At 42.1% G+C, this 20,824-nt stretch overlaps 2 protein-coding genes across 5 annotated transcripts in view; one reads left to right on the top strand and one right to left on the bottom strand.

Annotated features, from left to right (window-relative positions):
* MYPN (myopalladin) overlaps positions 1 to 2,360 on the bottom strand; it is a 127,172-nt gene extending 124,812 nt beyond the window's left edge. The window contains exon 1 of the mRNA XM_034775469.1: positions 2,228 to 2,360. The gene's annotated coding sequence lies outside the window, so the exon portion shown is untranslated. The remainder of the gene's footprint in view (positions 1 to 2,227) is intronic.
* Positions 2,361 to 12,552: 10,192 nt separating this feature from the next.
* The window catches only part of HERC4 (HECT and RLD domain containing E3 ubiquitin protein ligase 4), an 86,646-nt gene continuing 78,374 nt past the window's right edge, over positions 12,553 to 20,824 (top strand). Inside the window, exons 1-3 of one of the 4 annotated variants that reach the window (XR_004646425.1) lie at positions 12,553 to 12,856; positions 14,323 to 14,423; positions 16,394 to 16,676. Coding sequence is in view for 3 of the 4 variants with exons in the window: in XM_034775478.1 (XP_034631369.1) it covers positions 16,451 to 16,676 (226 nt within the window). In the remaining variant the exon portion in view is untranslated. Of the gene's footprint in view, positions 12,857 to 13,084; positions 13,581 to 14,322; positions 14,424 to 16,393; positions 16,677 to 20,824 lie in introns of those variants that run through there. The other 3 variants (XM_034775478.1, XM_034775476.1, XM_034775479.1) reach the window with 3 other exon arrangements.

The raw sequence follows: 20,824 nt of genomic DNA, 5'->3' as shown, positions 1-20,824 counted from the left end.
ACCCACCCGGAGAGGGGAAGTTGCCGTAGGGGTGAGTGGCCGGCGGGGAGGCGAGCGGTGGGTGGGGGACTGAGGAAGGACGCAGCAAGCCAGCGGCAGGCTGGGGGATGAGGAAGGGCGTGTGGGGGGGGAGATGAGTGGGGAGGCGGCGGGACGTAGGGCAGAGTGGGGGCGGAGCCTGGGAGGAGCGGGGGTGGACTGTGGGCGGGCCCAATGTGTCACGATATTTTAGTGTGGTGATCTGGTCAAGCTATTCCTGTGCAAAGGAAAGTAAGGAAGAATATGGCTGCATCAGGAGCTCTTTAATTATCTGAAAATCAAAAAGAAATCCTATGAAATATGGACAAATTGATAAAGATAGTACAAACGAATAGCACAAGCATGTAAGGACAAAATCAGAAAGTCTAAGGCACAAATGAGTTACACCTAGCAAGGGACATAAAAGGGAATTAAAGAGGTTCTATAAGTACATTAGGAGCAAGAAAAAAACAGTGAAGGTCCACTATTTAGCAGAGAAAAAGAGCTAATAATGGACAACACCATGAAGGCTGAGGTGTTCAATACCTATTTTGCTTCAGTCTTCACTAACGTGGTTAATTGTGATCAGATGCTTAACACAATTAATATTAACAATAAGGGGAAAAGAACACAAGACAGAATAGGGAAAAACAGCTTAAAGAATATTGAGATAAGTTAGAAAGAATATTGAGATAAGTTAGATGTATTCATTTTGGCAAGATCTGATGAAATTCACCCTAGGATACTTAAGGAATCAGCTGAAGCAATTTTGGGAAAGATGACTGAGGGCGGACCTGATAACAGTCTTCAACTATATGAAGAGCTGTTATAAAGAAGATGGTAATCAATTGTTCTCCATGTCCACTGAAGGTAGGACAAGAAGTAATGGGTGTAATCTATACTAAGGGAGATTTAAGTTACCAAGGGAGATTGTGCAGTCCCCATCACTGGAGGCTTTTAAGAACAGGCTAGACAATCCTGTCAGGGATGGTCTACGTATATATGGTCCTGTCTCAGCACAGGGGTTGGACTAGATGACATCTCAAGATCCTTTCCGGCAATACATATCTATGATTCTATATTTGAGGAGTGCCAATTGCACCAAAATTGTTCCTACTAGATTTGAGTGATGCATGCAGTCACGGGCCTTGTACTTAATTAAATCATGAAAGGTGGGAAACTTTATTGACCATTAGCCCTACACTAATCAGAATGAACAGAAGACTAGATAGATAGATTCCTTGTTGGCAGACATTCCATCTTTTTGACAGTTAACTACAGGCAAAACCAATGGGACTGAATTTAAATATTTTGTTCCTCCTACTTACCGGTACTTATTTTCTTTCTGTCTTTTCTCTCCTTGCCTACTATTACAGGAATAGAGGAATGAATTAGCATGTCCAATAACCACCTAGGCAGAAGGTCATCTAACCTACTACAGTTACCTAGGGGCTGAGATCCCCACCTCCTAGGACTACCTTGAACCCTCACACTCTGTGCTTCCTTTTTTCACCATTAACCAGTCCAGCACCCATGTCACTCTATGTCCATCCTGCCCTCTTGTAGTCAAACATTACCTCGTGGATTTTCTTCCCCACTTGCAGGTCCAGGGCTGCTCCCACTGGTCAGGTGCTCCCCCACTCCAAACCTCTTCCTGGTGCAGCAACCCTACTATCTACTTCAATTCTCTCTCTGCCGCTCTGTGTTGCTGCCCCCCACTCACCAGATACATACTTTCCCACTTTCATAGAGAATCCTCTCTCCCCAACTGAGTACTCCTTCTAGAAATACTGACTTGATCTCCTGGAAAATGTTTTGCTGGGTGGGAGAACATTAGAAAAAAATCAGCCTGGGGTGTGGGAAAGAAGGGGTGTCATCACAGTATCTCCAGTTTCCACACAAGCATTATTTACTTCCCATCATCTCCAGTCCTGTCTCGTTCCGTGCAGCGCTCCAGTCTGTTAACTCTTGCAGTTCAGCCCCACCCCCTCAGAGAAGAAATCCATCCCTTTTGCTTTTCAGTGAGACTCTTCCTCCTCCTTGCCCCAATCTTTGGGAGAACAGACTCCTCCCTTCTGAATTCACATTCAGACCTTTCCTTCTGCTTTCACAATGAGATAACCTAGCTCCTCCCTAGAACATTTTGGGATAATTAATTACACTAAAACAATCCAGCACAGAAATTTATCAAAAAGCCAACTCTACTCACCATGAAGTGATGTGACCTGCCTGTGTGAGAGCGAGCCTCGGTACAGTGTCCTTCCTGTCCTGTGCCTCTTTGCTTGTCTTAGTGCAGGCTGCTGCCTCCCTGCTTGCTCTTTACGAAGTAGTAAGAAGGCTAATTTTAGGCTGCTTCATCATCCTGCCATGGAAAGACATGGTGTCATGTCAGAATCAGCAGCATGTGGCACTACTTGGAGCTGCTATTTTATAAGCTAAGATTTGTGTTCTCAAATTAGTCTCTGTAGGACAGAAATGATTCAGTTATTGATATAGTATTTCTAGAGCAATGTACTTAAAGCATTACAGATCAGTGTTTCATCCTTAAAGAAGTAATCAAGCGAACATTTTAATTACACTTGGATTGATGTCATATTATTCAACACTTAAGACACTCTGGATACAAAGACTTGGGTCAAAACCTATTGTATGGAATTTTTCTTGTGTTTTTTTAGCACTTAGCCTATTGCCCCATTAATATAATTGAAACATTCATACAATAGGGCAGTGGTCTCCAACCAGTAGATTGCAGACCAGTTGATCACAATAGGGTTGCCAACCCTCCTGCAACCAAAGAGATTGGCTGCTAACAGTCCGGTGGTGCAATGGGGCCAGGGCTGCCTCTGGCTTTTTGGCCGCCCTAAGCAAAAAACAAAAAAACTAACAAAAAACAAACAAACAAAAAACAAACGGGGCGGCCAGAATTGCAAAGCAAAAAACAAACAAGCAAACAAAAAAAATGAGGCGGCCAGAACGGCAAAGCAAAAAAAAACCTGCGGCGTGGCCGGAGTGCGGGTGCAGGGGGACTGGCGGGGGGGGGGGGGGGGGGGGGGGGGGGGCGGGAGAGAGAGAGAAGGGGGCGGCCAGGGCTACAGCAGGGGTGCTGCCACGTGGCCCCTCCCGCTGGTCCGCCTCCTGCTGCCTGCCGCGAGGGCTCCGCTCCGGTCGGCGGGGATGGAAGGAAGAGGACTGCCCTGCAGGGTGCTCTGGTTCTCTGCGCCGCCGCCCCCTACAAGGCAGCTGGAGCAGAACAACAACAAAAAAAGAAAGCTGCCATGCCACCCTAGGATTGGGCAGAATGCCGCCTCGAACAATCTGCCGCCCCAAGCACCAGCTTGCTCAGCTGGTACCTGGAACCAGCCCTGAGTGGGGCTAAGGCAGGCTCCCTGCCTCTCCTGGCCCTGCGCCACTCCCGGAAGCAGCCGGCATGTCCGGTAGCGGCTCCTGGGTGGGAGGGGCAGGGGGGTCTCTGCGTGCTGTCCTCGCCTGCAGGCACTGCCCCTGCAGCTCCCATTGGCCGGGAACAGGGTAAGCAGTACCCGGCTGGAGCCCACACCCCGAACCCCTCTTGCACCCCAATCCCCAGCCCCAGCCCTGAGACCCCTCTCGCACCCCACATCCCCTCCTGCACTCCAACCCCCTCCCAGAGCCCGCATGCCATCCTGCACCCCAACCCGCTGCCTGAGCCCTGAGCCCCCTCCTGGAGCCAGCACCCTGAACCCCTTCCTGTGCCCCAGCCCTGAGCCCCCTTCTACACCCAAACTCCCTTCCAGAGCCTGCACCCTGAACCCCCTCATGCATCCCAATCCTCTACTCCAGGCTCAGCCCAGAGCCCCTCCCAGACTCAGAACCCCTCAGCCCCAGCCCAGAGCCTGCACCCCCTCCTCCATCCCAACCCCCTGTCCCAGCCCAGTGAAAGTGAGCGAGGGGGGGAGAGCAAGTGACGGAGGGAGGTGGGATGGAGTGAGAGGGGCTGAGCCTCTGAGGAGCGGGGCTGAGAGCATGGCCTCAAGGAAGGGACAGGGCGGGGGCAGGACAAGGGAGTTTGGGTTTGTGTGATTACTGTTATTTCTACATTTTCTTTGAGGTAGATCATTGGTTGCACTTAATTATATTGGCCCCTATGCTGGATGGAAATCAAAGACTATGCATACCAGTAGCATGGTGAACCACTTACCTTCTTCACTGGGATATGATGGAGAATAATTACAAGTTTACAACCTGCTATGGAGATGTAAAGCACTATAGATGTAATGGTTAAATCTGAAATGTTAAAACTTGGGTGTCTAAAGTTAGGCACTTAAATCCATATTTAAGTACCAAAATAATTTGCCTGCTGTTCAGAGGTGCTGATCACCTGCAGTTCCCATTGACTTTAATGGGAGCTACTGGTGCTCAGTACTAGAGCTGTGCAAATAACTGATTTTTCAGTTTGCTGGCAATTCTAAAATAATATATAATAACATAAAGATATATAAAAAGATCATTTTGGGTTGACTCAAAATAACATTTTAAAATTTTTCAGTTAATTGAAAAAGTCCAAAACATTTTGTTTAGGTTCAACAAAACGTTTTGTTTCAATTTCAAAAGTTGTTTTAAATAAAAAAAATCAAAATGTTTTGTTCTGAACAATGTCAAAATAGACTATTTGCCCTTTTTGGATATTTTTATATGAAAAACTCTGCATAACTGACACAAAGATGCGAAACATTTTGACGTTGCTGAATATCCATTTTTCACTGAAAAAAAGTTTCATCCCCAAAAATTTCACCCAGCTGTATTTTCAGGTTCTCTTGCCATGGTTTTCCAAAACATTTTTCTTTTGCAAGAACTCAAATAAGTAGACATAAGCCTTCAGATGCAGACATACATACATAAATAGCCTCAAATTCCTTTAAACAACATATATACAAAAATGAAAATGCCTGATTATATGTCATTCAAAGCTGGTTAAACAGATCTAGAGGCCCCAGTTGTTCTCTATAGAGGAAAACTAACACAGAGGACAGAAAATTCAGAGAGATTCCCATTGCAATTTCCACCAGGTTGCTCCTGTGAGGGGAGGTGAATTTGCCCTCTTTGTGGAGTAAACAATAGTTTTGGCCCAGTCATCCTAGAGATATGTCAAAGGGCAGGGCCATGGGCACAGAGGCCAGGTACCTACAAGCTCCCTTCTGGCTCTCCCTGGCTCCCTCAAGCTTTGCAGCATCAATGGTTGTGTAAAAACCATGCTGCTAAGGTTCCCCTGCCTATTGAAGCCCCTGGAACCACCTTCCGACAGGTTCCATAATGCAGAGTGACTCCACACTGTAGAAAACAATAAATCCACTAACCAAGGATTTCCTGCAGGGTTAATAGGGAGAGTGCATATCCCTAGACTCTCACCATGTATGGATCCCAGCCCAACAAATGGGCTTCCACAAGACCTGAAGAAAAGAGGGTATGATGATACTTGTCTTCCAGCAAAGGCTCTTAGGGCTTTTAATTTCCTCTGCTTGCAACGTGAAATTTGAGACAAAGAGGTTGCGGAAGAATGCCTTTGAAAGGCATTTGAGTCCAACTGCTTATTACTCAGGCCATTGAGCAAGAAGTGTTGAACTATAAGGCCCAAGAAAGGAAAATCTCCCAAGATAACCAGTGAAACAAACTCAAAATATTGCTTTGATTTTGATTTTGTTTAAATCTACACCCAAATCATTACTTACTCATATTTCCTGGTGGCACATTACATGGAAATTGTGAGATATCCCAATATTAAATTATAATTTCCGTTTAATGAACAACTACATGTATTACAAAAGAGATGTGACATTTTGGGGATAAATTAATGTATTTTCATACCTAACTCCTCCTTCCTCAGCACATTTAAGCAAATTACAGGGAAATATTTTTCCTTGCAGGAATTGTACCAACTGTAATAATATGATCCTTTATCTTCAAATACAAGTATACATCTCCACACACTGGTCAGAGGACATATTACATGTGAGTGTTAATATTTAAAATTTACCTCACATTGTGATTCTTTACATTTAATATCCTGGTGCTCTCATATATTGTACTGAAGCAAAAGAAACATGACTAAACCCAGCAATACAGAGAATGAAAACATGATGAATAGACAAAATATATATATTTCATCTAAGTAAACACTGCTAGTTTTAGGATAATGAGAATGGTAAATGTGAATCAGTCACACTTTCTTTAAAATGAGACACCTATATCATTGTTACCCTGAAAGTGCTGAATCATTTTGGCTTTAATCAAATTTGTAAATATATAATTTTCTTTATAAATGAACTGCATCTTTTTAGTTTTAACCCTCAATACTAAAACCAGAGGAACCCTCACTGCTAGAGAAATTTTGCTGAGTCCCTGCCTGGCTGGATGCATGAGAGAGATTTTAATTTGGGCTAGAACAAGAATATTGAAGAGAAAAGACCATACACCAATTTATATTTTCTGTTTTCTTATTTTTTTAGACGTCACATAGAAAAGCAAAACAAAAGTGTCAAATCCCACCAGTGGAGTCTTTCACAATAGTTTGAGAAAGGCTGCTGTAAAGAGTACCTGTATGCTGGCCTTACTCACAGAACCCTGAAACATAGACCTGCTGAGGAGAGATTTTTCTGACTTCTGGGAAAGAAAATTTGCATTACAGACACTGTTCCCCCATTATATGCCCCTAATCTCAGTTGCAGTGGGTTTTGCTTCCATCTGCCCACACAAGGAGAAGAGACCATCAGTTCCATGGAATTTCCCAAGCAAATCGTACAAAAACAGCGAGTATTTATGCTCAGTAACAATATATCACCAGAACATTTTGTTGCTCCCACTGAAAATGCAGTTGATATATATGTTTAGTATAACAGATGATTGTTTTTAGAACTCTCAAACTAAGTTTGCAAGTTCAAAACTATATGATTAACTGGAGGCCAAATTGTCCCTTAAATGTGAGAAAAAACAATTTAGGTATAAAAAAATCTCTGTCCATTTCCACTTGCAGAATTTTCTCTAAGTAATCCCATTAACAGGGTATAATTCTGCCCTTATGCAACTGACTGTGGACTGAGCCTCCTAAATCTATGGCTGTCCCCAGATCCTAGAGCTCTCTGGAGATCCATGGAAGCCCAGAGCTTACGCACTACCTCCTGCTACTGTGTAGTGGCTCAGACAAATGCAAATTTATGATAACTAATGGTCTGAAAAAATCTATTTTTACCTTCTACTTCCATTTCTGTGTTCTTGGCCTGACCTTCTCCCTACCTTTATAGCTCTGTGGAGAGGATTCCATGGGTCATGAGAAAGGGGAAAATGCATAAAGCTGAGTCTCTTCCCACTTCTGCACCTGAGGGGAGATGCATTAGAGCTGAGTCCCCTCTACCTGTGGAAATAGAGAGCATGATCCAGTCCTTGAGAATTTATTTTTATTAGGATTAATTTATGATTGCTGATTTGGAAATAAGATAACATAATAACATACAATTATAGTAGTAGCAACATTTGTATCCATGGTAGGTTTTTATATCTCTTTGCAGTCAATTGGCTCAAAGACAGAATACAGAATATTTCCATGGAATGCATTTTGTGAGATGGTTAATTGCATTGTGACTGACTAACATAGCACATTTGCCAAATCCAGACAATTTTTGAGCATTTATTCCTCATCTTGCCTATCACTGATACTTCTTACAAGTACTGGGTGGTTCATAACAAGTATTGTCTGATAGGCTTTCCTGAATAACTATGATTCCATCAACACACACTTCTGTTATCTCATAAGGACAAAATGTGCCGCCTGGATCCCTCCTGCACTTTTTTGATTGTGTGTCCTTCTGGTGGGTCAAATTAGACTATATGCCCTACTTTATACTTTTAATTACAAGTAATATATTCACTAGGTAAGATATAACATAAAATAGATTTATGTAAATTGGTATTTACAAACAGAGGAACAAAAGCAACACACACAAAAACATGGATAATTCCAAAAGGGCCAACGAGTCAAACTTTCTTCTCATTTACATCAGGGCAAATGTGTTGAAGTCAAGAGGGTTGTAATAATATAGGTGAGGGGCGAATTTGGTTCAGTATGATGCTATTTAGAGTCAGAAGAGATAAACTCTCTTCATTTCCTCAGTGCTTACAGATAGATACATGTGCTTTCAGTACCATAGGCCTTCTACCAATTACTCAGACAGCAGATCTATAAATCAGTTCTTGCCTGTTGGGGAAATTCTGCAGAATCAAAGGGGTTCACTGATGTCCAGTACACCTTCTCTACATCTCATTCCCCAAATTGAAGGCCAAGCCCAACCTTTGTTGGCTCAAATCAACTCCAATATTTTTTCCTGTCATCAGATTCCCTGTAATCTGGCCTCACATCCCTTAGGTCTTTAGGATCTCCTTGTGCTCATACTGACCACAATCATCTATTTCACAGAACCTTATGGGGAAGAGATTGCTAGCCCTTTCCCATGAGCTGGTGCTTGGAACATTTTCTTTCCTGACAGCCTTCTTTGTGTTCAGAGCTCAGGTTTCTTCTCCAGGGCTCCTAACACTGCTTATGTTTACGAACAGTGTATACAGCCAGTATAGATAACATCACAAAATAAAGATTAACCAGAATATAAATATAACTAGGCAAACATTGCTTAAAGTGTAGTTAAACAGCCTCTCGGTTTAGTTAATTGTGATATTGAAAACACAGTTTGAACACTAAAGCCTGACATTTTAGAAAGTCAACTGTCTTTTCAGTATCCCAGGAAGGTGTGCCTGTTCTCCAGTCAGATTTTCATGTTCCAAGAAGTCTCTCAGGCCTTGTCCACACACACAGTTGCACTGGTTTAACTAAAGATGTGATATTGAACCAGTTTCATGAAACTGGTGCAACTGTGTTGTGGTACTCTCCTCAGGGTACCCAGAACCATAAGCCATTGTGTTACCTCTCTGCCCCAGCAAAAGTGATCTTTGCTGGGGCTTCAACTGTGTATCACTCCCTGCCACACCAGTCCTGTGGGCCTTGTCAGCAAACTCCTTGAGACTCTGCCAATTTTTACCTTGCCTTGCAGGTAACACTTAATGAACCCCCGTTCCCCAGAGACATCCCTCTGACTGGACACTCACAGAAATTATTAAGTTTGCTGCCTTCAAAGAGACAGCCTGTTAGTGTAGTTGAGGACTCCCACTTTAATTCAATATAACAGCACTGAGATGGTTTATTGTGAAATTAAGAATAAGTTTATTAATAAAGAACATAGATTTAAGTGATATTAAGCAAGAGAAAAGGACACTTATAGTTACAAACAAAACACACTTTCTAGTCTCCGAGCCTTAAATGTAGCAGCTACAGTCTTTTCCTAAACAGCTTTCTCACTGACATTAAGATACCAGCATTACTAGTTCTTGCAGCAGGAAGATCCAATGTTCACAGAATCAGAAGGTTCTGTCTCCTTTCCCCCTAAGTGACAGATAACTAGAATGAATTTTTGCTCTCCTTATACTTCCTGAAGTCCATTGTTTTTGTCTCAAGAGCCAGGAAGACCTCCCGGGGGTTCAGGCTCCTGTGTGTTCCCCAATCAGGCCCTGATACTGTTTCCCCTGCCACTTGTTAGTTTGATTGCTTTATTTACCTCATGTACTTTCATTGTCCTCTGCCTGTAATCAAGCCAGGCAGATGGGTAAAATCCACATTCCTTTGTCTAAGGCAGGCTAGTTTGTCTACTGCCCCCAAAATATATTTTAACAACATATTTCCAGCACACATACATTACTCTTTATAAATAACCCGTATATACATCACACAATGATATTCATGACCAGTGTGTCACCAGTTGTCAGAATATTTTGCCAAATAGTGTTTTGTAAGGTATCATATGACAACAGTGTGTTGAGTGTGACCTTTGCCAATTGGCATAAGGGGGTTGTTAGGGTCACGTATTTGTATGAACACTTTTACATCAGTTTAAATAACAGGGGCAAGCTAAACTGCTGTAAGCTGTTTAAACTGATATGAGTGTTTATACACAAGGTTGCACATGGTGCAACATGACACTATTAGTTAACCTGATGCAACTTCTTTGGGCAGTAGACAAGCCTTAAATCCAGTGTCAAATCCCATTATATTTCCCTATATAACTGAAGACACCCTCCTTTTATAGTTCCCAGAGGGTTTGTGTGCCCAGGCATTAAAAGTAATTCATTCTCATTAACTTAATCCCCCAGTTTAGAAATCAGTTCACAATTATAAATGTATTTTAAGATCATTAAACAAACTTGTTTAATTTTTTCCGTTTTTATTCTCCTAATTTGCATGGATGCATATTGGTGCACTTGAAAGATCTTTTGTCCATTTCCAAGGACTCTTTCGAATACACAAACCTTGTATATGCAAACCATTTAAGAAGTCTATTATTTAACTTTAAGACATTGATGCCTGTGAAAGTGTCTCCATCTCACTTTACTTCTTTTAGCATATTAATGACATAAACTTAGGGCTTTATGTTTTGTGGCTGATTATCAGGTAGTAAAACAAATAGAACTCATTGGACAACCAAAGCATTGTCATACTCTCATTCTAGAACTTCTCCATAGACCAAATGTACTGGGGGTGGGGGGGAATTACCATGATGACCCCTGTTGCCTGTTCTGAAATATCTGAGAACGGTAGAGACATGGTCATGGCCCATCATAGCCAATGGTGGATCATCACCTCAACTCAAAGAGTAAATTGTCTGGATTGATTTGTAATAGATTTTGCATACCAAAATAGATATTGGTATGAAATTAGTCTGATCAAGGTAGACTTTATATTTTCTTAAATTAATGTTATTCTTGTAATTCTCTTCCTATTGCATACAGGGGACAATGGAGGAATTCTCTTTAGGCTAATTTAACACCTGAATATTTATACATATATTGTTCACAGATTGTATAACCTATTGGAAAAATGTGTTGCATCATCTTTCAAAAGCAGAGAGTTAAATTAATTATGTACAAGATAGATATTTATTTGAGGATTGTTAAATAGATTACTAATTATTTTTAATATTTAACATGATCTTGACCTGCTAGGTCAAGGGAAGTAGAAAGGGTTTCCTTACCTTCTCCACGGACCTTTATATGATCATCACTGTGGGGGATCCCATCTAGGCCAGCAAATTATAGCTGACTTTGTAAAATGCTGAGCTGCAACGTGCAAGCCTGAAAGGATCTGACACTACAAATTGCAGCCTGGCTTAATGTATCTTGGATGAAATTGCTGAAAGCTATAGTGCTACCAATACACTGTGATTCAGGGGATGGATTAATTTTAATATTTATACTAGAGGACCACACATGTATTTCATTGCTTAGGTAGGCCAAACTGTACACCCAGCCAGGTCCTTGCTCCCACTATGGCCAGGTCCCTCGTCCTGCCCCACACTTAGGTAAGATTCAAGAACCCTACTGATTTTGGTGAAAATTGGAAAAGCCTGATTTCTAATGATTTCCACCAGTATTACACCTTTGGGCATGAGTGGCTAGCCAATATTCAGGGGCTTGCAGATTGTTTCTATGAGGAGAAACTGATGATAGATATTTCTTGTATGCAATCCTGTTTATTTACAAAGAAAGTACACAAAGTCCTGTTTCCCAGAACACAGTATGAATCAAACAGGGGGCAGTTTCTTTACTCACAGCTCCAAGCCTCTTTCCAAACAGCATTCTGCCCCCAAAGTTCCCTATCCTTGTTTTCTCACAGGGCTTCATTTCCAGGCCTTCTTTTGCTGTGTCTAGGGCTCCCTTGCTGCCTTTTCTCTGAACGTCTGTGATGTTTCTGCTGCTACTCTCCCAAACAACAGTATAGGAAATTGACAATAAGTTAATTTTATATAACCCAAATAACACAGCATTACTTATTATTGATAGTTATATGGTTATCTAACTATATCAATTATTTTCCTCTGTAAAGGCAATTTCAACCTTTTCTTTAGGGCATCTAGTGTCATGGGGGCAAAGTTCATTTGAGTCCTGTGAGTATTTGCTTCCATGTTCATACATACTTTGAAAACCATAGGATATAGTGTAGTACATCTGATTCTGTTTGTTTTCATGAGCTTCTGTAAACTGTTATCTACCTCAATAGCATCCTTAAGTAAGTCTTGACACAGGGAGATTTTACGTCAGCCTGAGCACACGTTTCTCTCTAATCATGACAATTAGCTGATATTGTATCTTGAACATGTAGGAATCACAGATCTGGGACATTCACCAGGACCCTGTCTTCTTCCTCCCTTGTCCGCTTTCACCGAGTCTGAGAAGTATGAACAAAACGTTGTTCGGAGGTAAAATCGTTTGAAAGCTGGGTATTGACAGCGCCCAGTACAAGTGAGTTTCAGGGGGCTCTCGGAAGAGGCAGTCCCCGAGGCACTGGGGGGCTCCGGCCCGAGGATTTCCGGTACAGTTTGCTCACTTTACCAGCAGCTATTTATTCAAAAAGCCAACGCTGCAAACTCATCCTGGGCTCCGGGGTCGCCCTTTCTGTGCGGGGCCGGGCCTGGGACCGGAAGCTGGGGCGAACGGGAGAGGGAGCCCTGTCCTCGCCCCGAGTGGAAGCGGTGGGGCGGGGCCGCTCTGAGCAGGGTCTCTCCGCGCCCGCCCCACTGACGGGGGAGGCGGGAGCGAGTCCCCCGCTCCACGCGCGGGGCGAGGCGCATGCGCAGTGCGGAAGCCTCGCCGGACCCGCGGTGCTAGAGGCCTGTCACTTCTTCCTGGTGCTGCCTCCTCGCTGGAGCAGGATCCCCTCTCTCGGGGGTCTCCGCGGGCCTGTGACCCGGCTCTCCGGTGAGCTCCACCGGTGCGTGAGGCTCGTTAGCCGGTCCTGGCGCTGCCGCCGGGGCGAGGGTGCGCTGGGGGTCCGGGCCTGGCGGTTGGGACCGGGCTCCGCTCTGTGAGTGTCGGGCGCCGGGCTGGCGTGTGGGCCCCGTGCCGGCCCCGGTGGGAGGGGCTGGGGCTGAGCTCTGCGGTAGCGGCTGCCGAGCCCTGCAGTGCTCCAGGGGCGGTAGTTACAGCGCAGTGGGACCGGCGCCCTGCCGTGCGGCACGCACACAGCGGGACAGGCACCCGCCTCCTCTGAGCCCTGCAGGGCCGGCATCCGGCCCAGTACGGCCCGTGCCCCGGGGGCGGCGCCCGGGCATTTCACTCACCGCCCCAAATTGCGCTGGACCATTGGCCATCTCCGCTTGCGGGACCATGCTCCACCGCGATTTCCCTGTGTGCGGCAGGAGCCAGCTGGGGGCCGCCCCTCGGGGGTGGCTGGTGTTCCGTTTCTTCCCTTCTGCTGCGAGTGGGGGCGTGATGGACTGCGCAGTTTGTATTGGTGGGTGGTTTTGAACAGACCTGAAAGATCTAGACTTCTCTGAGCATTATAAGATCCCTGGGGTCTGTTTGACAAGCAAGAGTTGGTATCAGCAGGCTTGCCCAAAATTTGCGTGCACCTAGTTTTATCTACAGTAAAGGTGTGTTTCATCGATCCGTTGTGTGTTGATTGTAAAGCAGTCTGGGCTCTTTCAGGCTGAAAGGTACTGTATAAAATAAATGTTAAATATTATTTATTCTGCATGGGATGTTTGAAAATGGGATTCAGAATTTGTCAATGTTTCCATGAATGCAGAATGTTGCCTACAAGAAGAAGAAAGGAGAACTATAGTCTATACTGTAGCCTTTGAAGCTGCTATGTTTATGCTGTAGTTTTTCAGAGCTCTTCACTGTGTGTACAGCAAGTAAACATAATTCACTAAAGCATACTGGAATTTTCCAGTCTCTTCCTTTGGCCCCATCATTATTTCTTGCTCTAGAAAAGTAGGAGGTTGCTTTCCCCCATCTTTCCCATTTGTTCCTTGTCAGTATCATACTGTCTTTAGTGGCTGTCTCAATAAATAGTGACTCAGACTTGAAAATAAAATGCATGGAGATTCATGATTACTTGCTAGAAAATAAAGTGCCTTTCAGATCCTTGGCTGGAACCATAACAGAAGTGCAGAACACTACTATTAAGTACTGAAATTCTCTACATTTCATAAATATTTTCCTGCAGAATAATAAAGTTAGGGTTTAAATTACTTTTCTAGTTAAGTGAAAGATTAGAATACCTTTTTCCTTTTAAATTAAAGTTTGTAGACTTTATTGTTCTGCAGTCTATTCTGGTAAAAAGCTAATTAATTTGTGGATTTTTTTCCTTTTCCACCAGCTATGAAGAGTACTTGATTGTGGAAACCTTGGATCACTACGATTGTATATCTGTTCTATTCTTTTGTGTTACAGGTTGAAACTCGTATGGCAGTCATTTATATGGATCTGTGATGGATCTATAACTATGTCCCAAGTCAAGCCAACGTCATTTTGAGCATCCTCTTCTGAATGTGGTAGGATAATAGGTTACTCTATGGGAAAAGTAACTCTCTCTATCTGGTTATGCTTTAACCTTCTGAGACAGATAAATTGAGTTCCACATAGGTTACTACGTTTGGGTTGCTTACAGTGAGACCGTGAAAGTCGATGTTCTATCTTTAGCACATTGACTTTTGGTAAAAGAAATGTTTTGCTCTGTTATCCTTGCCCGTAATGTCACCCCTTTCACTATTACGCAGTGTTCAATGTGGTAGTTGGTGACAGTGACTCTGTGTGTGATGCTGTATTTATATAGTTTGTAAAGCACATGAGGATCTTTCAGGATGTAATATTGTGTAAATGTACTATATGATAAATTTATATTGAATATTCCATTCTTCAGTCATGCTATTTTGATTACAGTGTTAATTGATGAAGAATTGCAGTAATTTTTAATCAAGAATATTTTTAGGTTCTGTTTTGAAAATATGGTGAAATTCCTCTTTCTGTGAAACCAGTTCTTGGTTTTTTTTTGTCTTTTAAATCACAAATACTTCACACACAATTGGAAACCAAAAAGTAGAGAGAAATGTTCCTTTGTGTCTTCTCAAAATCTAGCTGTAGTCTGTCAATACAAACTTAAAAATGGGATCCAGGGAGCAGGGATGGATGAGTTTGTGTCCATGGATGTAACTTAACAAGGTGAATTCAAAGAAGTGGTTGTCATCCTTGGGCCCCAGTTTACGTTGTGATTTGCCTCCATGGACACTTGTGCTCATGTGAAGCCCCAGAGAAATGCCCCGGGACGAAGCAGTCCATCTGCCTGAATCAGAGTGCAGGATCATGGTCTAGGTTCTGATTAATTTAAAAAATACAACTTTAAAATGTCAAGTGTCAAGAGACTCATACATAGTAAATATTACAGTTATTGGCACATCAGTTTGTATTATCAACTATACAAGTTGATAGAACATCATCGAAGCTTTTAAAGGGCATTGGCAATTTAAATGTAGCGCAACATATAAATTGTCAAAATAAGCTTTTATAAAACTGAAGACTAGAAAATGTTAGAAATCTTTCTAAATTTTCAAGAAAATACCAAAGAAATAGTTATCTTTAAACCAATAAATGTTCCCATGTGGTGACTGAAATCTAAATACTGCAATGCTTGGATCCTGATAGTGAAAGCAGGGTGGATAAAAATAAATGATTACAAAAAAAAAAATCGGATTTTTTTTTATTTAAATCGGGTTTTTTGGAGAGGTTTTTTCCTCAAAAAGCATTTTATCTAAAGATACCTTAATTAAATCTACATTATAGCTCCAAGATATCTCATCATAGAATAGGGATTATAAATTCTTATTCTATAGTATGAGACAATATATTCATGTAATGTTTAAGAAAAGTTTTGTAAATGAGTTCTAGTAGTTCTTGGATTAGGGACCCAATCTTATGGGGCTCCAGGGGCTTCTGTATAGATTATTTAGGTTAATCTTTCTATCTACCCAATGGGACTCAGTGCTCATACCATCAGAGATGCTTAGTTTTGCAGTTCTCAAACTATGGATTTGTGTCTCCAGAGATAATATGCTTGTTAACAGCAAAAATGTTTATAAATAAATAATATATAGAGGTGAGAAATAAGACCTCAACCCTATTGTCCCTCTGCAAATTTGTGTACACTGAGTCAGTCCCTTAACTCTCTCTAAAAGTGCAAAGTTTCAAAAAGTTGAATGAATAGAAGATTGTTGGGGGTGGAATAGATCTGGACAAGGAGAAGTCGTCTGGAGATAAATATGAGAAGGGAGGGACAGACAGTAGAAACAAAAGTGAAACTTTTTGAGCAGCATATGGACTTTCAGAAGTCTTCAGTTTCAGTTATCAAAGATTTTGCTATAGAAAATCAAATGTTTGTTTACATATACTTTTGAATGTAGGGTGTTGCTTTAAGTATTGTCTCCTTCATAACGGTACTTTATTTTTTTCCCCCTGAACACTGTCACAGAAGGAACATTTTGAACAGTGAAGTTGCAAGATCTTACTGATCAAGACAACTGGAACCATGTTGTGCTGGGGAAATGCATCCTTTGGTCAGCTTGGATTGGGTGGAATTGATGAAGAGATTGTATTAGAACCCAGAAAAAGTGACTTTTTCCTAAATAAAAAGGTCCAAGATGTAGGATGTGGACTCAGACACACTGTTTTTGTCCTGGATGATGGAACTGTGTATACATGTGGATGTAATGATCTAGGACAATTAGGGCATGAAAAATCCAGAAAGAGACCAGGTAAGTTAAAAGTAATGAAGAGTGGATTTTGTGTGGGTTTTATTTTTAACTTTAGTTACCACATTTAGGCCTAAGAACTGCAAACATATTTACATGTGCCTAACTTTCTGTGTGTGAGTAATCCCAAGCACGTGCATATTTGCAGAATTGGGACTCTAAAGATTTCCGTTTTATGGTTTTAATTTTTGTACTTCTGTTTCGTTGTGTAGAAAGTAGTAAGGATATTAAAACCTATGAAGATATATAATTACCCAACCCAGCCTAATTGATAGCATTTTATAAAAATGAGGTCTACCACTTAACTTAATTTTTCTTTCTTTAATTTCAGGCTATTATTACTTTATTGGTTGTATATAGGTACATACAGTTATCATGTCAGTTCTTAGCCATTACTTCTCTAAATCTAGTAAATATGTTATAATTTTAATAGGTTATTTTAAAAAGGTAATTACTTATGTCATGTTACCATGTGATAGACTCATAGTCTTTAAGGCCATCATGATCATCTATTCTGACCTCCTGCTCATTGCAGGCCACAGAACCTTAGGCCTCAATCCTGCAAATTGCTCTACACAAGTGGACCTCTGTCCCCGTCAAAGGTTCTGTATGTGGACGTGGGGGTCCCCTCCGACAGAACAATTTTTAGGTTAAAGACGTTAGTTTCCACGTCCCATTGTAACTCTTAGTGCTTGGTTTTTGTTGTTGTTTAGACACGTCATTTCGCCTGGCTAAGTTCCAGTTGTCTGTCATGCTTAGATCTTTCTGTAACATTCTCTAAATGAAAAACCTTTCATTTATTATAACTAAACCATTTTCTGTTAACTTCTGTTTCTCTAACAACTCTAGTTTTAATTCTGTTCCACAGTGCTTGCCATTCTTCCTTTCTGTTTGGTGATATTGTTGGTATGTGCATGCTACACTCTTTCCTCCAGGGCACACTCAAATATTAAATATTAGATGCAAGACTGACCATGCTTTTTACAGTTTCACACCACATGTAATCACTGGTTTATAGTACTTTAGTCATTTAAGTATTCATTTACAGTATATTTACCCAGAAAATATATTAGTGAGATTACCTTGTGGAACTATATCATTATGAAAATTAATTTCATTTAATATATAGATAATTGCTTATATACTAAATAATTATCTCATAGAACAGTAGATCATGGCTACACAATTTATAGCTGCGGAGCTGCTGGGCTCTAGTGGCAATGAGGGAGACCAGCAGGGCCGTGGCCAGCGACCAAGCCAGGAACCGCAGCCAGGCAGCTCCTCTGGCGTGGCTATGCTGCCTCTAGCCCTGCCCACTGTGGCAGGCACCAAGCTCACTGGCAGAGGTACCTGGTCACAATAATGTGTGCAAGTGGCTCACACGCTCTCAGACAGGAGTACAAGGGCCACTTGCACACACTAGTGACAGGAGTTGCACACCGCTGCATGACTGGGACTCCTATCTGGGAGCGTGTGAGCTGCTTGCATGCACCAGCTTGACTAGAGACAGCTACCAGTGAGCCTGGTGCCCACACCAGTGGGCAGGGCTGGGGCTGGCACAGCCATGCCAGAGGAGCTGTGTGGGCTGGGTACTGGCTTCTGCGATAGTGGCAAAAGCAGTAGCATGTCGGGCCACGGTGGTTTCTGCCCCAGTTGCTGGCCATGGTCCTGCTGGTCTCGCTCGTTGTCACCAGAGCCCTGCAGCTACACTTATATCTTCATATATAAATTGTGTATCTGCACAGGGCTCTAATCATAGCACTATAATTTGCCAGTTACATGACAAACCACAATAATTTTCAGTGTCTTCCTCCGTGATTAGTCCTGAATACCTAAAATCCCCTCATTTGAATAGTTTCCTATTTTGTGTTTCTGATTTGTTGTTGCTGTTCTAAACTTAAATTACTTTATACCGTAGAGTGCCTAAGCACAATTGGCAAATTCTCAAAAAGTATGTTGATGATGTCCATAGAACAGTGGTTCCTAAACTTGTTCCATCGTGCAGGGAAAGCCCCTAGCAGGCCAGGCCGGTTCGTTTACTTGCTGTGTCCTCAGGTTTGGCTGATCGCGGCTCCCAGTGGCCGCGGTTCGCTGCCCCAGGCCAATGGGAGCTGTGGAAATCACAGCTCCCATTGGCCTGGGACAGCGAACCGCGGCCACTGGGAAGCAGTAGCCAGTACGTCCCTCGGTCCGTGCCACTTCCCGCAGCCCCCATTGGCCTGGAGCAGCGAACCCCGGCCACTGGGAGCCGCGATCAGCCGAACCTGCGGACACGGCAAGTAAACGAACCGGCTCGGCCTGCTAGGGGCTTTCCCTGCACAAGCGGTGGAATAAGTTTGGAAACCACTGCCACGCCACAATTTCAGTTGTTGGAGGCAAAGGTGGTGGTGGTGTTCTTCTTCAATATAGTTCAAACAGCAAACATAGAGCAACATCTGGAGATTGATCTAATGTTTAACTAGATCCTCTTTCTTATAAGTTCGAAAAGTGTCCTAATGATAGGCCTTCAAGTGGGAAACAGCCGGTCCAGGCTATTGAATTCTGAGAGGAATCAGTAAGAGTTAAATCGCTCCTCTCTTTGATGGTTGAAGAAACTGGTTCTGCTGTACTCTATAATGTGGTCTTTCTTGAGGCAGGCATGATCGTGGGACCCAGCACAGCTATCTGTGCTCCAGTGTAGAACCACTGTATCTATAGCTGTATGAATCCTTCAGCCATGTCATTGATGTGCATGTAATAAAAGCTATTTGTCTCCTAAATAATTGCATGTTAACAGATTGTCAGCCAAACCATCATTTTTGCCACAGTCCCAGTAACCCAGCTGTTCACAGTGGATATCAATGTGGAAGGTTCTGGTGGGGGGAATCTGCCTCCCACAAGTTAAGGAACATCTCCACATGATGGGGATTATGTGGCAAAAATGATGGTTTGGCCGACAATATATTAACGTGCAATTATTTAGGAGACAAAAAGAGCTTTTTATTTTCTAATTAATCATTGTGATGGGAAGGTAGTTTGTTTAAAGCAACACTCTCTTGTTTTCATTTAAAATAATTAGAAAAAATAAAATTTCTGAAACCGTACTCTGAATAGTGTGTCCTGATTTTTTAAATGAGCGTTCAGCTTCCATACTGATGTTAGGAAGGGTCTTCTGGTAAGCCTAAAAAGTCACAACGCCAAACAAATTCAGGCTCCTTCCTCTTCTCCTACTTATTATTTCTGCATTTTTCATATCAGCTTTGCTGCTTCCTAAGTTGCTTTCTAGATGGTTGATATTTAGCTTTTAAAAACTAAGTATTTTTTTATTTAAAAAAAAATTGGTAAGTGGATATTAAATTGATTAACTCAAGCTTCATTGTAATTTTAACACATGCTTCTCTAATTGCGAGCAAGCATTTGCTGGCATGAACTTGCATGTTGATTAATCTAGCAGGATCTGACTTTTGTGAATTACCTTTAAATAGCTATTCAGATCTGAATATGTTAATCTTGTCCAATAAATGACACAATTTGAAGACTGTTTGAAGACTAAGATTGTAAATAGCATGCTTGCAATAGACATTTTTTTTTCATCTTGGTAAAATAATTAACTGACCTGGGGCCTTTATTACCTTTGCATGCAAAGCAGCAAAATGTGACAATTGTTTTTTAATACTATTCGAATTAATACAAAAGGAAGTTTCCATACTGAGACCGACTTTTAAATTGTGGCTTGTTGGAACCCCTAAGCCGCTTTAAAATACTCATGTATTTTGTATGACTTTCTGTGGCACCCATCACGGTTTTATCTGAGGATGTTCAGGCCTTTATCTAAACCCTATCATGGGATAAGAGGGAAGGTCCTCTCGTGGATCATTAACTGGTTAAAAGATAGGAAACAAAGGGTAGGAATAAATGGTCAGTTTTCAGAATGGAGAGAGGTAAATAGTTGTGTACCCCAGGAGTCTGTACTGGGACCAGTACTGTTCAATATATTCATAAGTGATCCGGAGAAAGGGGGTAAATAGTGAGGTGGCAAAATTTGCAGATGATACAAAACTACTCAAGATAGTTAAGTCCAAAGCAGAGGGCAAAAGAGTTACAAAGCAGTCTTACAAAACTGGTGACTGGGCAACAAAACGGCAGATGAAATTCAGTGTTGATAAATGCAA

This window comes from Trachemys scripta, chromosome 7 (assembly GCF_013100865.1).
Source record: "Trachemys scripta elegans isolate TJP31775 chromosome 7, CAS_Tse_1.0, whole genome shotgun sequence".
Classification (NCBI taxonomy): Eukaryota; Metazoa; Chordata; order Testudines; family Emydidae; genus Trachemys; species Trachemys scripta.
The sequence above is the reverse complement of the archived record's forward strand: the minus strand, read 5'-3'. Positions and strand labels throughout refer to the sequence as shown.